This window comes from Rhea americana, unplaced genomic scaffold (genome assembly GCF_003343005.1).
Source record: "Rhea americana isolate MKP2758 unplaced genomic scaffold, rheAme1 scaffold_67, whole genome shotgun sequence".
NCBI classification, from domain to species: domain Eukaryota; kingdom Metazoa; phylum Chordata; class Aves; order Rheiformes; family Rheidae; genus Rhea; species Rhea americana.
This window is the reverse complement of record NW_028186834.1, coordinates 1,576,929-1,590,585: the sequence shown is the minus strand read 5'-3', so window position 1 is coordinate 1,590,585 and position 13,657 is coordinate 1,576,929. Positions and strand designations below refer to the sequence as shown.

Here is a 13,657-nt window from a genome sequence, read left to right as displayed (position 1 = left end):
GTTATTGTTATAAAAGCAGGATAAATATAAAATTTTTGTTCAAAATAATTAGACAAATACTACTTGGGCTTTCCTAAATTTCCTAGAGTTTAGTTCAGATGTGAAACAAGGTACAGCAGTGAAGTTCTCCCCCCATCAACTTATCTCCAAAATCACTACATTTTAAGATTTCAACATGAAACTATTAATAGGCTTGCAGTCACTTAAAAAATATCATCCAATTATACACTAGACATCCTGTGTATTTACTTTTTGGTGAATGAGTCCAAAATTTGGACTTTGTACTGAAATATCTTTCAGGAAAAAGTTTTCCTTAGCATGGATAAGAATCATGAACAATCTCCACATGAAAAACAATCAAAATATATCCTTGTCTGTTCACTTCATATTTGACCAAGCAAAAGTCTGTACCTGTGCTCAGCAGTAAGCACATATGTATTCCTACTGATCTGAGGTTGCAGTGGTCTTAAATTTCATCAAATAATGCTCTGAAACTCACGATGGCCTTTAAATTGTCATAAATCAGAATACCTTCAGAGACATCAAAGGATGCTAGTAAGTAGCATGAATGAGATGAGATATGACAGAAGCACTTTGGAGGGTTCAAATTAAAATTTAAATCTGAACTCATAGTTCTGGAAAATTTGTATCTGAACTGTCTGATGTGGTCCTGCCCTTTGCCCCTAAGCTTTTCTTATATTTCATTTAGGAAATAGTTATTGGTAGAATCAAAACACAGTCAAAAATTAGATTCACTAAAAAAGAGAAATAAGTCCATATTTTATATATGTTTTTCTCAGAAATATTGTAAAACATGAATTAACAGGAAGCCAAATCTCTTGAACCTAGGGACAACCTAACTGTTCTCCAGAAAAAATTCGGAGTATAGCCAAACTGCCGGAAAGACGAGTAGATACAATAATAGATATTRCTTACAAAAAATACTTGTAAGAGGTTTTTGCTCTTTTGAATAAAACTGTTAGAATACAACTTATGAGGTGCAGTCAATTTATTTGTAAAAGAGAGGTATTAAATTTCAGTCCAACAGATAGCTATAGAGAACCACTCAACTTGTTTTCATGTATTTTTTTAATAAAAAATAATGAAATCAATCCCTAAGTTATGTAAGTGAGAGAGTATTTAGAATGCTCCTTATAGGAACATATTGTAAACAGATGTATCAGGATTGGGTAACTTAATTTAAGTCTTTGCCACAGAAATGAAAAAAGTGTAACCAGTTACTGGAGGTGAACGGACTGGTGGGACAGCCTGTAGGTGTGAAACAGGTGAGAAGGCCAAAGCAGAGTTACAGGGTGGAAAGTACAAAACTGGAAGAATGAGCTAGAGAAAAGGACGTGTTTCAGAGCAGCCTTGAGGTCACTGAGTTGGGAACAAATGGAAGAAATGAGCTGTCCTATCATCTTCCCTAAGTCAGAACTTAAAACGTTTTGTATTTTAGTTATCTATTGTGCTTTCTGCTTGATATGGGAATTATCTTCAGCAGGGTATGAGAATTATCTTCAAAGTATTATCTAAAGTTTTTTATCTGGAGAAAAAAACTTAAAAGGAATATTAAATATGACTGAACGCAGTAGAAACCTACTCTTGAATAAAAATTGTCCTTTTATCAATAAATAGATTATTGATACTGATACAACTGTAGCACGAYGTGGGTGGAAGAAGAACTCTGGAAGAACTGATCATCTCAGAGAAAAGAAGAAAATTATTTTTACTCCTGGGAATGATCCTTAGTTTTGTCCAGTCTTTGAGGTCATGTTTATATAAGACAGTATTTCTGTTCAGTTAATCCTAATTCAAGAAACATACTTTTATGCATTCTTTGCAATATATGTTCTTGAGATTTCATTCGTCACCCTCTGAAAATATATTGAACTAATAATGAACAGGGACTCCAATCCCTTGGATAAAAATAGAGTCAGAAAAATTTAGCTACCTATCTGTATTTTGAGAAATTGTTCAATTACTTGGAGTATTTTGATCTAGCTAATACATGCAATACCACTGGCATTCGGTAACGCTGGCACTCATTATAGGCATCAAAATTAATTTGTGTGAGAAAGAGGAGAAAGTGGATGCTAAAGCCTTATGCTTAAAAAAGAGGTGATGAGTCAGACTTGTTCTTGTGATAGCTGTAGTCTGATAGAGTCTGAAYGCTGTAATTTAAGATACACACATCATATTATTTTTTATACAAGATAAAATAAAAATCATATTTTTAATACAAGATAGAATAATTTTTTTTTGCTATTCCAGTTGCTAGATTATCATCAACACTTAATACGTTTTATTGAAGTATTAAATAATTTTTTTCAGAAATACTTCTGCTGCATAGCATTTCTTAAGCTATGTAAGAAGGAACTGAATCTACCTGCTGGTCTTCTGAGAAAGATCATTTATGTAATTAGGAATATCAGGAGTAAATGCAATAGTGAGTGTACATTTGCAGTGGAGACAGAGATATGTGATTGCTGGAAAAGTTCTAGAAAGCCTGCTGGAAGAACAAAGTCACRTAATAAAAATAAAGCTTATGCCCACTATTTTCTATGAAAACAAACTGATTCTCCTTGTCTACAGGATTAAATGAAGTGTAACATCAATGAAGTTAGTGAGAGAAAGATTAACTTTTCCAGCTGCTTAGAAAGATTGAAAAGAATTCAGATGTGGTTATTTGATACATGTTTCTTATGCTTTGGCCAAAGCGGGGTTGGATCATGTTATTATCTTATGAAATATGCTTTGAGAAGACACATCTGTAAGACACACAAATTAAAAAAAATTACTTGCTGTGTCCTTCCATAACCTAGACTGGATAAATAATTGAAATTACTAACAAATGAATTTCATATTTACTGACCGTTGTAAAGCAATAGAAGAATAATCTTTGGCTTTGTTCCATTAGCTGTGTTATTCTGTTGTTTTTAGTCTGGTAGTGTTGTTTGTACGCTGAGGTACATGCATAGAGATGCACAATCACTTTCAAATAAATGCTTCAGGCAAATGGTTGATGGAGTGCTGCCATCTCTTGGTTATGCAAATTATATGTTGCAAAAGAGTTACTGGGCAGTTTTCTTAGATGGAAGTGCTGATCCCAGATAGCTTTACTCTGTTATGTGAAGGGTGATACTATTCAGGCCTAATATCCAACATATTTACAGACATTCTCCATATAATGTGTCCAGCAGGAGTATTAATGATATTTGAGAGACATTCAGTTTGTGCTTCCTACTGAAGATGGAAGTTGGCTGCTGTTGAGAAAGTGGTTTAGTGGTGGCAGAAGCACTGAAATGCTGTTCAGACATGTAGGCGCATGGGCCTGTGTCCTACAGCTAGCAGAGTGAAGGGGAGGCCGTGCAGGCACAGCCTGGTATCCCCGTAAATACTGTGCTGCTCCTGCTTGTAGCAGGCCACCAGTTTGGTGGCCTCAGGGCTTCTCAGGCTATGTCTGGACTTGCCTTGACCTGCCTGAAGCTTTTTTTTTTTTTTTTTTTTAAAAGTTTGCTGAGCTGTAACAGCATTATCTATCTAACAACCAGGTGTCTGTACATAATTAAGGTTTTTCTTAGCTTTGTACAGTTGTGTGCTAAAGCTCATTGGTATACTCTAACTGATAGACAGTAATAACAAATAGTCCTCAGTGTAAAGTGAATCCTAGAACATGACACTAGATCCTCTCTTACCCTAGAATAAAACATAGCATCGAGAGCTACAGATGCAGAGTGTGTTAGCAAACATATAAGCCATGACTGCAAGCAGATCCTGGAGTGAGGAGGAAGAAACTGCYGTCTGCAACATCATACTCATCCCGATGAAGATCTCGCGAAGCTGATGACTTGCTGCAGCCATTCTGCCTGCCCCAGCCTGAAGCTGTTGATCTTAGAAGCCAGAGGGACAGAGATAGAGTGAGTGTAATATCAGAGAAAACGATAGATACTAGAAAATTTGTGCATGGCACTTTTAGTTTATGTAATTTAAGCTATAAGAGTCCATGTCATTTTAGCTAGACTCATAGTTATTCTTTGATTAGTCTGTTTACACTTTAATGAGTTTAAATTAATTAGACCATAAATTCTTAGCTTCTTGTATAGGGCATGTTCCTTTGGCCCGTATAAATTGTTCAAGTTGTAGTGCAACAAATCAGAGCATGCAGGCAACCTACTCTGTAATTTGGATGCAACAAATTGATAATGCTTTTCTTTCTTCTTTGGCAAAAAAAAAGGTCACTCTGCTTTAGGAGCTTTTTTTCTTCTTTCTAAAGTATGTAYTTGATTCTCTATGATTTTCCACCTTAACTATAACTTTTCTAAAAATAAAACTTCTGATTTGGTGTAGTTTTCACAAAATTCAACTTAAAAGTAAATTACTTGTAATTTACCTGCATAGTAAGGTCTATAGGTTTTTACCCAATTCTCTTATCATGCTCAGAACTTGTAGCAGAAGCAGCATATTCTACACAAGAATAATGGACTGAAAATGGACTGTGGCACCAGGGCTCAGGCTCTTTACTAATTATTCTAGTCCATAGGTTCACTGAATACTCTTTCCTTGCAGTATTTTTATTGTGAGCAAGACTTGCTTATAAACAAGTATTAATGTACTAACAGGCATTATTACCATTGACCAAAGCACACAAACGTAGTTTTTTAATTATAGTGAAACATTTGATTTGCTTTTTTGTTTGTCTTAAYTTCCTATACATTCCTTTTGATAAATGTGCGCAAAAAGCCTGTTAGCAGGGGACAAAAAGCCTGTAAAACAGSACAGGGAGAAAATTCATGTTTACTGGTATTCTAAGACCTGTATACCTTTGCTGACTTTGCAGTTCTGTCAGCTCCTATAGCAATAGCTTTTGCCTGTTGACTACATTTCCAGCCAGTGTGACTGGATATGGCCCTTGTGCTACTTCCATTTTGGATTTTTGTGACTAAAAGTTTTGAGAAAAACAATTTGAAAATGGGAAATAACCTTCATGCATATTTATCCTGGCCACAGCATTACTATCTGATGATAAAGAGCTATCAAGCTATTTTCTGCCTTTGAGTGCTAGTCCACATATGCATTCATACTGTGAGTATGTGTAAACTACCTTACTCATGGGGAAGTAATTATTTGCTCTTGCATTATCTGTGAGAGTGCGTTCATACTGTCCTCTGTTGTGGTATATAAGATGAAACACTCCTRTTACCATTTCAGTCACTCACACTGCAGGATTTTTGGTGGGCCATTTGAGGAAAGTATTCCAGTGTAATGTAAGGTTTATTGTGAACAACCGACTGACTAGAATAACATGAGCAGATAGGCTTCTAGAGAGTGAAGCTGATGCTGCAGGGGCTCCTGTAGCAGCTGGAATTTTTGGTGTCACTGGGTTACTGCAGGCTGTCTTAATTGCCTTGGCTCCCCTTGAGAGAGATCTCCCTTTGCCTCGTTAGTACCTTATTCATCTATTTTTCTATAACTGCTAACCTCTTCATTTTTCATGGCAGTCACACAGTCATAGATGTTACATTGATGTAATTCTTGTTGCTGTATTTCCTTGTGGTTTTACAGAGGTCTTGGGTACAAAAAGTGGCTTCTACCTGTTATGCTAAGGCAACAGCAAAAGGAGGAGTGACTCTGAGGAAATTATGCTYGTCAACAGGAATAATTTTTTCACTACCTTGCTTAAAATATGTTTTTGCTATTTTTAAGGATTTTTTGACTATTTTCTTTGGGCCTGTTTGGTATTAGTCACAATACTTTCATTAGTTGTAAGTGATACTCAGCTGCATGCACATTTCTGCTTCTGTTTGGCTAGAATCATGCCAGTCTAAACTTGTCAGTTTTCAAATTATTCTGAGATATAGTATGGTGGTCAAGTACAAGTAAGCCCTTTTTAAATTCATCCCCAGGTAAGGTGAAAAAGATTTGAGTTTTCCTTTTCTTTTCCCTCTGTGCTAAATTCTATGATCCTCTTTACTATATGCCAGTAGTTAGACRGAAGCTGAGAAGGGAATCATGAAGATGTGGTGCAATGTTCTGCCCATCTTCCACGTAACACCCAATTACTATTATATCTTTAGTCTTCCTCGTATTTTTGTATTATTGGGTGAGATGGAGCTAAAGCCAGAGAAGACTTGCTTTTGTCTACATCTTGTGGCTCTTTCTAGGATAAATTGATCTGATAGTGCAAGCAGTATTTATGCAAACTTCACTTTTATGTATAGAGTCACCCAGAGAGGGTGTATGAGACAGTACCGGGTTCAGGTGCAGATGCACGGTAGGTACCAGCACATCTTCTGAGGAATTAGCTAAGGTTCTTCCACATGCACATTTCATGCACGTTTGTCCCTGTGTTAGCTGTTGGTACTCCAAATAATCCAAGGACTCAAACTACTGATGCTATTTCAACATGCACCTGCTCTCTTACTGGCAACTGTTTGCTATTCCAAGTCTGACTCAACCTTATAAAGCTATAAAGCTCTACTTGATATTGAATTAGTCATGTAGATTTCTTTGTGAGAGCAGTATGGTAGATRAACGTAACACTAGGTGCAGATTAGGCAACACACAATGAGATCTAGCAGTTCGACGGCCCAAATTCAAAGGAGGAAAGCTATGYACCCCCTTTATATGCCAGTTCTTTATACACTGTATTTTGAATTCTCCTACTGGTTATCATCGTCTATTATGTAATTGTAAATTAGATATTTATCCATGCACTAAGCATGCAGAAAATTCCAGTAATTAGTAGCACTATTTATTCAGTTTGTGATACACATCTTCAGATACTAAAGTTAAATTGTTTCTAGGTCTGTACATCCTCCCCATATCACACCACAGATACCTTTGGTAGATTTTCATTAGTTCTTTGATGGTTTACAGACATCCTACTTGGGTAGACTGTTATCTGTCTGCTTATTTGTCACACTTTCAAGTTTTCTATTGTTTCCGTTGTATTCAGATACAATAATTAGACTTCACATCTTTCAGGCCTTCTTAGGCTTTCAGCCGTAGCCTAAAAATGTTCCTGTCTTAGCTCCACCTGCAACTTTTTAGTGACATATCCAAGACTTTCAGTTTTGATCTCTTTTGGAACAGTTCTAGTTTTGAAAAGGTGTGAAATGTCAATTTGATTAATGTGGCCATGTGCAAATAGGCTGTGTTTACATGAATACTTGTTACTTCTAGATTATAAACATGACTGTCATTCTGTTTTAAAAATAGATGGTAGAGAACATACCTCCAACACTATTCAGGGAATTTAGTGTCTCTAATTAGCAGATTAAGGGAATAGCATTGGTGCTGTATCCTAGAGACAAGATACATGCATGGGTCTACTCAGAAGAAAAAAAAGAAAAAGACCTTCATAATTAAGCTTTTGTTTACTTTCCCTCATTTGTCTTTCTTTACTCAGTTGTTTATATCCGTAGAAGGTGACAGCAATGGCAGGTGAGGAAATAATTAAATGTGATTTTTTTTTTAATCCTTATGCTCTGCCTCCAAGGCTGCTGCAGTCTCCAGAACGCCCTGACAATTTGCCTACTCCCATGTTACTCCTTCACTAGAAGCATGAGATAAATAGCCTCGTTAATTAGTTGACTCAGTCTCTAATAACAACATCATCCTTTGTTAAGCAGGTGACAAAGAATTAAAGAAAGCAAAACTCTTCCTACTTTCCTGTTTTGTCTGGGTARGGATCAAATATCTGTGGTGGAGGAATTTAAGCATTTCCATGAGACTTAAAATTCCAAATGACTAAGGYGATTCTGAAACTAGTGCCTTAAGACACATTTTATAAAACTTGGAAAAAATTGTCCATTTTTACCAGAGCAATAATCTGTACATGTGGAATGTAGATCTGCATTGAAAATCCTTTCCTCTCCCTATCCATTTCAGCAACTCTGCAGGAAAACAAGATCCAAAAGCGAAAAACAACCTTCAGCAGCTTAAAGTGAAGGGGTGGAAGGAGCTTCCAAATTCGTATTTGTTATTAGAAAGGTAAGGACACTGTTTCTTCATTTTGATCTGTATATTTAGACAGTCAACTGGGAAAACACATTTCAAAGAGCAATGCTAGGAAATTAAAGTATTATTGTCATCCTTTTTCRTGGAAGCAAGCCTAAAACTACTGTTTGACTTTGGATTTCCTGCATTCCAGATTTCCTTCCAAAATGAATATCTGTTCCTGTTTTGCCAGGTGCAACAATGTAACTCTTCACTACATACGAGAATCTTTGTAATGGATGTTTCTTTTGAAGCTCTGTTTATCCAAGAGAAAAATTTTGGAGTTATGGTAGCTATGTCTGCATATTAGTATTTCAGGATACCAGCTACTGCAGTAGTTGATCAGAAATGAGATTCCCTTCTGCAAGAAATGAGAWAACAGATAAGTTGTTGTGGCTGAACTAGGAAAGCTGGTGGTAATTAGGGAGCAAAATTTTGCCTCGCTTGTGGCCTTATTTAATGGCCATTGAAATGGATGTGTTTTATGTTAATTTTGAGATACCTTATGATGCCCCTAGGATAACATCGACCTTCAGTGTTGATTATATGACCTCTCAGGGAAGTGTTTTTACTTAACTCCACCCTTCCAAGCAAGCTGTAGTTTTAGTGACTATTCTTATTGTCCTGAGTGCAACTCATGTAAATGAATGGCATRTTCTTGTTTTTTCTCATGTTTTTCACTTCCATACAAAGATAACTCTTGTGCTTCCTCGACCCATGAAGGGACAAATCATACRGTTTGGAAAATGCCTGACATTAAAAATATACCTACTAGTATGATTAGCGGTGGTAACAAATTATTATTGCTTTTACCTCTTCAAAAATTAAATTCTTAGCTTTTGATTCTTTTTTTTTCTGATCATGAGTTATCTTTATCTGTTACTGGCCTTCAGAGAGTACAGTTACACCGTAACTAAATGGCTAACTGGTACTAAGGTTAAGTGGACAAAAATAACATCTTGGACATGACAGTAATAATATGCAGATTCAGAGAGCTGTTGGTGACTAAGGTTCTGCTCCCTTCTCCAAGATCTCAAGTTTTAGAAGGGTTGAAGGGTTAGAAATCGAGCGGCAGTGAGCCAACTCTCCTTCAAGAAGGTAGTCATCAGCTGCAAAGATGGGCATTTTATTGGGACACGGCTATTTCGGTTTTTGTATCTGTGCTAGTAATGAATCCTGTCAGTACTCATCCACACACATAACTTTAAGTGCAACTGTCTTTGATTGATTRCACTGCAAGGAGGCTGCTTGTAATTCTCTGTTTGTTCCAATTTATATACAAGACCATCTCTTGGTCATCTTATTATTCTGATGCTTGGGTGAATGTTTAATAGATAATACAAGCTCGTAATTTTAGAAATGATTTTATTTACAGGCTCTTACTTAAATCTAATCAATATTTATACTTCGTTCAAATAAAGAATGAAAATTTTCCTTTACACATTTGACCTTGTATAAGATAGCAATCTTTTCCCGGCTATAAAACTTTGTTGTATGTTTTCAATCACCCTTCCTTTACTGATCTAGATACTGGCAGGAAGTTTTACAGTCCTCTTGTTTTATTTYCCACTCCCCTTAACTGTTCATGCTCAAATATATTTCAAACAATTGGCTACGAACTATCTGTATTATTCTGATCCATATGTCAGTGAAATTATATCAACAATATTTACTGTCTTGAGGAGCTACACCAGTGTCCAGCAAAGCATCAGCTTGCCTGGTAATAATTCCCAAAGAGAAATGGATTGCATTTTTCATAGCTTAAGAAAGAAAGTTTAATGTTGATTTGAAAAAGTCATATGCAGCCTTATTTTAACATGTTCAATAAAAGARAGGAAGTGTGTGTATGAGTCAGTTATAAGGAAATTTTTAAATAATATGACTAACTGACTGCTTAATAAGATTTTTTCTGACATGTAGAGACATTTAGATCTCAACATCTTTTGGTTACATTTTTGTGTTACAGAGAGATTGATGTGTTAGAAGTTAGTAGTTTTTTATGACACAGTCAATCAACTTATCAGGCTGTGCTGGAAGAACAAACTCCAGTGTAAAATTAAAGTACTGTAGAGACAGTTCAATTTTGCAACAGTTGAATGTGCAACAGTCCCACATTCAGGAAATAAACAGGAAATCATTCTGTTTTTACAATATGTTTAAGAAAAGAAAAAAGTATTATTAAGGATGTAGTATGCATGTATCTATTCTATCCCTGTTCTTTGCACATTTGTTCTCCTGAACCATCAGGAGACTGAGGAGAAAAAGTGCTTCCAATTACAATCTCATTCTGAAATCTGCACTGCCACTGATTAGATGGTTCATTTTTATTTATGCAGGTGAATAAGCATTTCACATTATTATGCATGTGTCATCCTGATGCATCCTGAGTCTTTGGATGTGCGTCATATAGCCTAAAACATGAGATGATAATATTGTTGGTAAGCATTTGGAAAGTGAGACTGGTATCTTTTACCCTTTTCAAAAAAGGTTACATAAAGCATAGAGAGTAATCAGGAACCAAATTCTTAAGTCCTTTTTCTAATTTCCCAGGGAATATAAGGACATCTTGCTCAAAAAAAAAAGGAAAATAAAACCCTTGGCAAAACATTAAAATATTGTTAGTAATAACATTTCTTTAAAATGAATCTTAGAAATTTCAATACATATGTGTTGCCTATGTTTCTTGCCCAGTGGAAAGGCTTTTTATAGCAAAAGTTATATCTAGACATAGTACAGAACTTCTCCCTGGAGAAAGTGTGAGAGAATATGGATAGAGTGAGTCTTAGGGCGTACAAGCTATTTAACCATAGTCCTATGCAGGAGAGGTAGGCAAACAGTAAAAGTAAGTAAAAAGGAGTCCTAGAAGAAAGAAAGTTCGAGATAGGATTTGAATGTGAAGGAAATATGCTTTAAACATAAGAAATAAAGGGTATCTCAGGCAGAGGGAAGAATTGCTGGAGATGAATAGAACATATAAATGTTTTAGACTGTATAAACTACACAAAGACTTTATGTAGGATCTTTATATAAAAATATAAGGCCTATTGATAAAGCAATTCATAGCAAGTAAGTAGGCTGCACACAGAATTAGGCCTCTTTGTAATGATTTTCTTTGTGTGATAACCTTGTGCTATTACTGATATACCTCACCGCAAGCTGTACCAGTGTTTGTGTGGCAGCGTAAGGTAAAAGGCATTCAAACTTCTTTCAGCAGGTGGAATTAAGAAAATTCATGCATATCCATATCCCCCAGACCTAGAGAACAATTAATTGCCTTAAGTATAAGCTTAGGAGCAGAGCAGAACGCTTAATCTTCTAACAGGTCTAAATCTTATTTACCATTCAGTTACAAGCTCCTTATTTAAAAAAAAAGAAGAGTCTCTAACAAGAGAAGATTTTAATCTTCCTGTTCTAAGCTCCAATTAGATGCCTTGTTAGGTTAAATCTGACCTAATAAGCCAGTTGTTAAACATCTCATGATTCATTTTAAACTCTTTGTGGTAGTTGCTTAAGGTAGTGCTTGTGTCATTTGCACCCAGGTTTGCGGTGCTCTTGAGAAGGGGCCCTGTACRGGAGTTCTCCATGTGATCGGCCGTATTCCTTTCCACGTCGTTTTTGCGGGATGCTTTTTGCCCATAGCAGTACTGAATGGGGCACGCTTTTGCTCCCACTTTGCACACATACAGGTAATTGAGCAAAGTGCTTTCTTACACCATCAGTTTCTCTCACAAACTGGCTGAACCTGGATCTTCCCTACTGCTTGTTGCAAATTTACTGTGTCACTGTTTCCAAACTACATATTTCATAAGACCTTATCCTAACTTATGTTTCAAAAATCTATTCCAACTTCCTATTTGTATTATTATGAGCTTTTTTTTGCTGTGGTGAACACTGGTATCCTGTGCAGTAAAAGTTAACTACAGTGGTAGGCACTGTTAGGTGGTAGCCAGTGACTCTGATTTTCTTTTCCCCCAAAATGTATCAACTGCTTTGTTTCTTTCTGAAGCTGCCAACTCCAGTAAATAACCTTCCTCCTCCTTTTTTTAGGAAAGAATTCCCAACACTTAGCCATTCTAGGTAAAGAAGMTGCATTTTTCAGCTAGTCTCCAGATGAGGAAAATGAATCATGGAGCCCTCTTGTCTAGTMACTCACAAAGTTACAAGTTCTGGGAAATGTCAAGGCCACTGACAAAACAGAGGAGACGACCTCATTAACAACAGACCGACTTCTAGCCTCTGCTCTTTAATTACATGCTGCCTGAGATGTCAGGAGCACTGCTGCAAGGTGGATGGCTTGTTCCTGCGGGTTTCCAAGTTATGGAGCTTGTCCTTGCCACCTGCCCTCCTAAAGCAGCCTCCTGCCCAAGTGCAGAGATCGGTTTGGAGCTAGAAGAGGAGAGAGTTTCAGAGACTCTAAAGAAGACAGTGAATTTTCTCTGGGAGTAAATGCAGAACTTTTAAAACCAGAATCACTTACTGGGCTTGTGTTGTATCACAGAGACTTTTGGCTTCATTTTTACCTCACAGCGATCCTCGTAAGGATCAAAAACAGAGGTATCACTATGGCAAGCTGTCTGCTGCTCTCTCTTCAGTTATGCTGAAGGTTTTGCATAGCATCTTGTTAGTTTTGCTTTCCGTCCTTCTTTTTGTTTATCTCAGTTCCACTTGCTATTAAACCCTATCTTTTATGTGATGGGTGCAATTTCCAGTGCATATTCCATCCACATGTCCTCTCTGCTTTCTTAATGGATCCTTCCTATGGTAGGATCCAGAAAATCAGCTCTTTTTATCTTAGGATTTTACAAGTTACTTCTTAATGGCAAAAAAAAAAAGCAAAAGCAAAATATGTTGTCCTCATGCTCATCCACAGATTGCTCACTTTCATTGCAGACTTTGACTACATCTGCACTATCGGTCAAGGGGGAGAGCCGTGACTGAGCTGAACTATATGTTTACATATGTGTAGGCATGTGTTTATGCAGAACTTCAGCGGGAGCTATCCTTGATTYCAGGTGATCAAAGGCTCATTCCTGCGAGCTGAGCAGGTTGAGCAAGGGCAGGGCCCAGCACTTTGCAAGCGTGGCCTTACTGAAGTGCTGCTGCTCGTGCCTGTTGACTGTGAAGTGGCAAATTACTGACAGCRCACTCTGTTTTTTGAGGGGGCATTCAAAACGGAGCGGGAACAGATGAGACCACTTCAGTAACTTCTGCTAATGGCATTTAGATTTCTTCTTTAAATGCTGTTTGTTGCAGTTGATGCAAGTCTGATGATAGTAACCGTCTCCTCTGAAAATAAACATGAATTATTTTTCCTGTTTATCTTGTGTAATAACTAAAGAAAGCAATTTTTGTAGTCTGTGGAAGCCAAACACAATTATTACTTCCTTCCTAATAGTGACCAAGCAGCCTAGAAAAGGCCCCCTGAGAAATCATGCAAAGGTATGAAGACGTTAGCTAAAAATGCCAGCACCTAGGCATGCACCATAAAATTCTTCCCAGAGACACAGAACATAAAACTGCGGAGATAAATGATACATACACTTAGCGCAGCAAGCTGTCTTATTGCAGTTTACATTCTGATTTCAAAAGTGATGGCAACTGGTTATAAGACATGACAAAGAATATATTATCCTTTCTCTGATTTTTTCTTTTTTTT

The 13,657-nt window shown here is 36.8% G+C and overlaps 1 protein-coding gene across 4 annotated transcripts in view; it reads left to right on the top strand.

Moving 5' to 3' along the window:
• Nucleotides 1–13,657, top strand: part of LOC146586635 (uncharacterized) — a 170,748-nt gene that overhangs the window by 108,078 nt on the left and 49,013 nt on the right. For all 4 annotated transcript variants that reach the window (XR_014897785.1, XR_014897784.1, XR_014897786.1 and 1 more), the window contains 2 exons: nucleotides 3,704–3,920; nucleotides 7,894–7,995. Coding sequence is in view for 1 of the 4 variants with exons in the window: in XM_085320945.1 (XP_085177071.1) it covers nucleotides 3,847–3,920; nucleotides 7,894–7,995 (176 nt within the window). In the remaining 3 variants the exon portion in view is untranslated. The remainder of the gene's footprint in view (nucleotides 1–3,703; nucleotides 3,921–7,893; nucleotides 7,996–13,657) is intronic.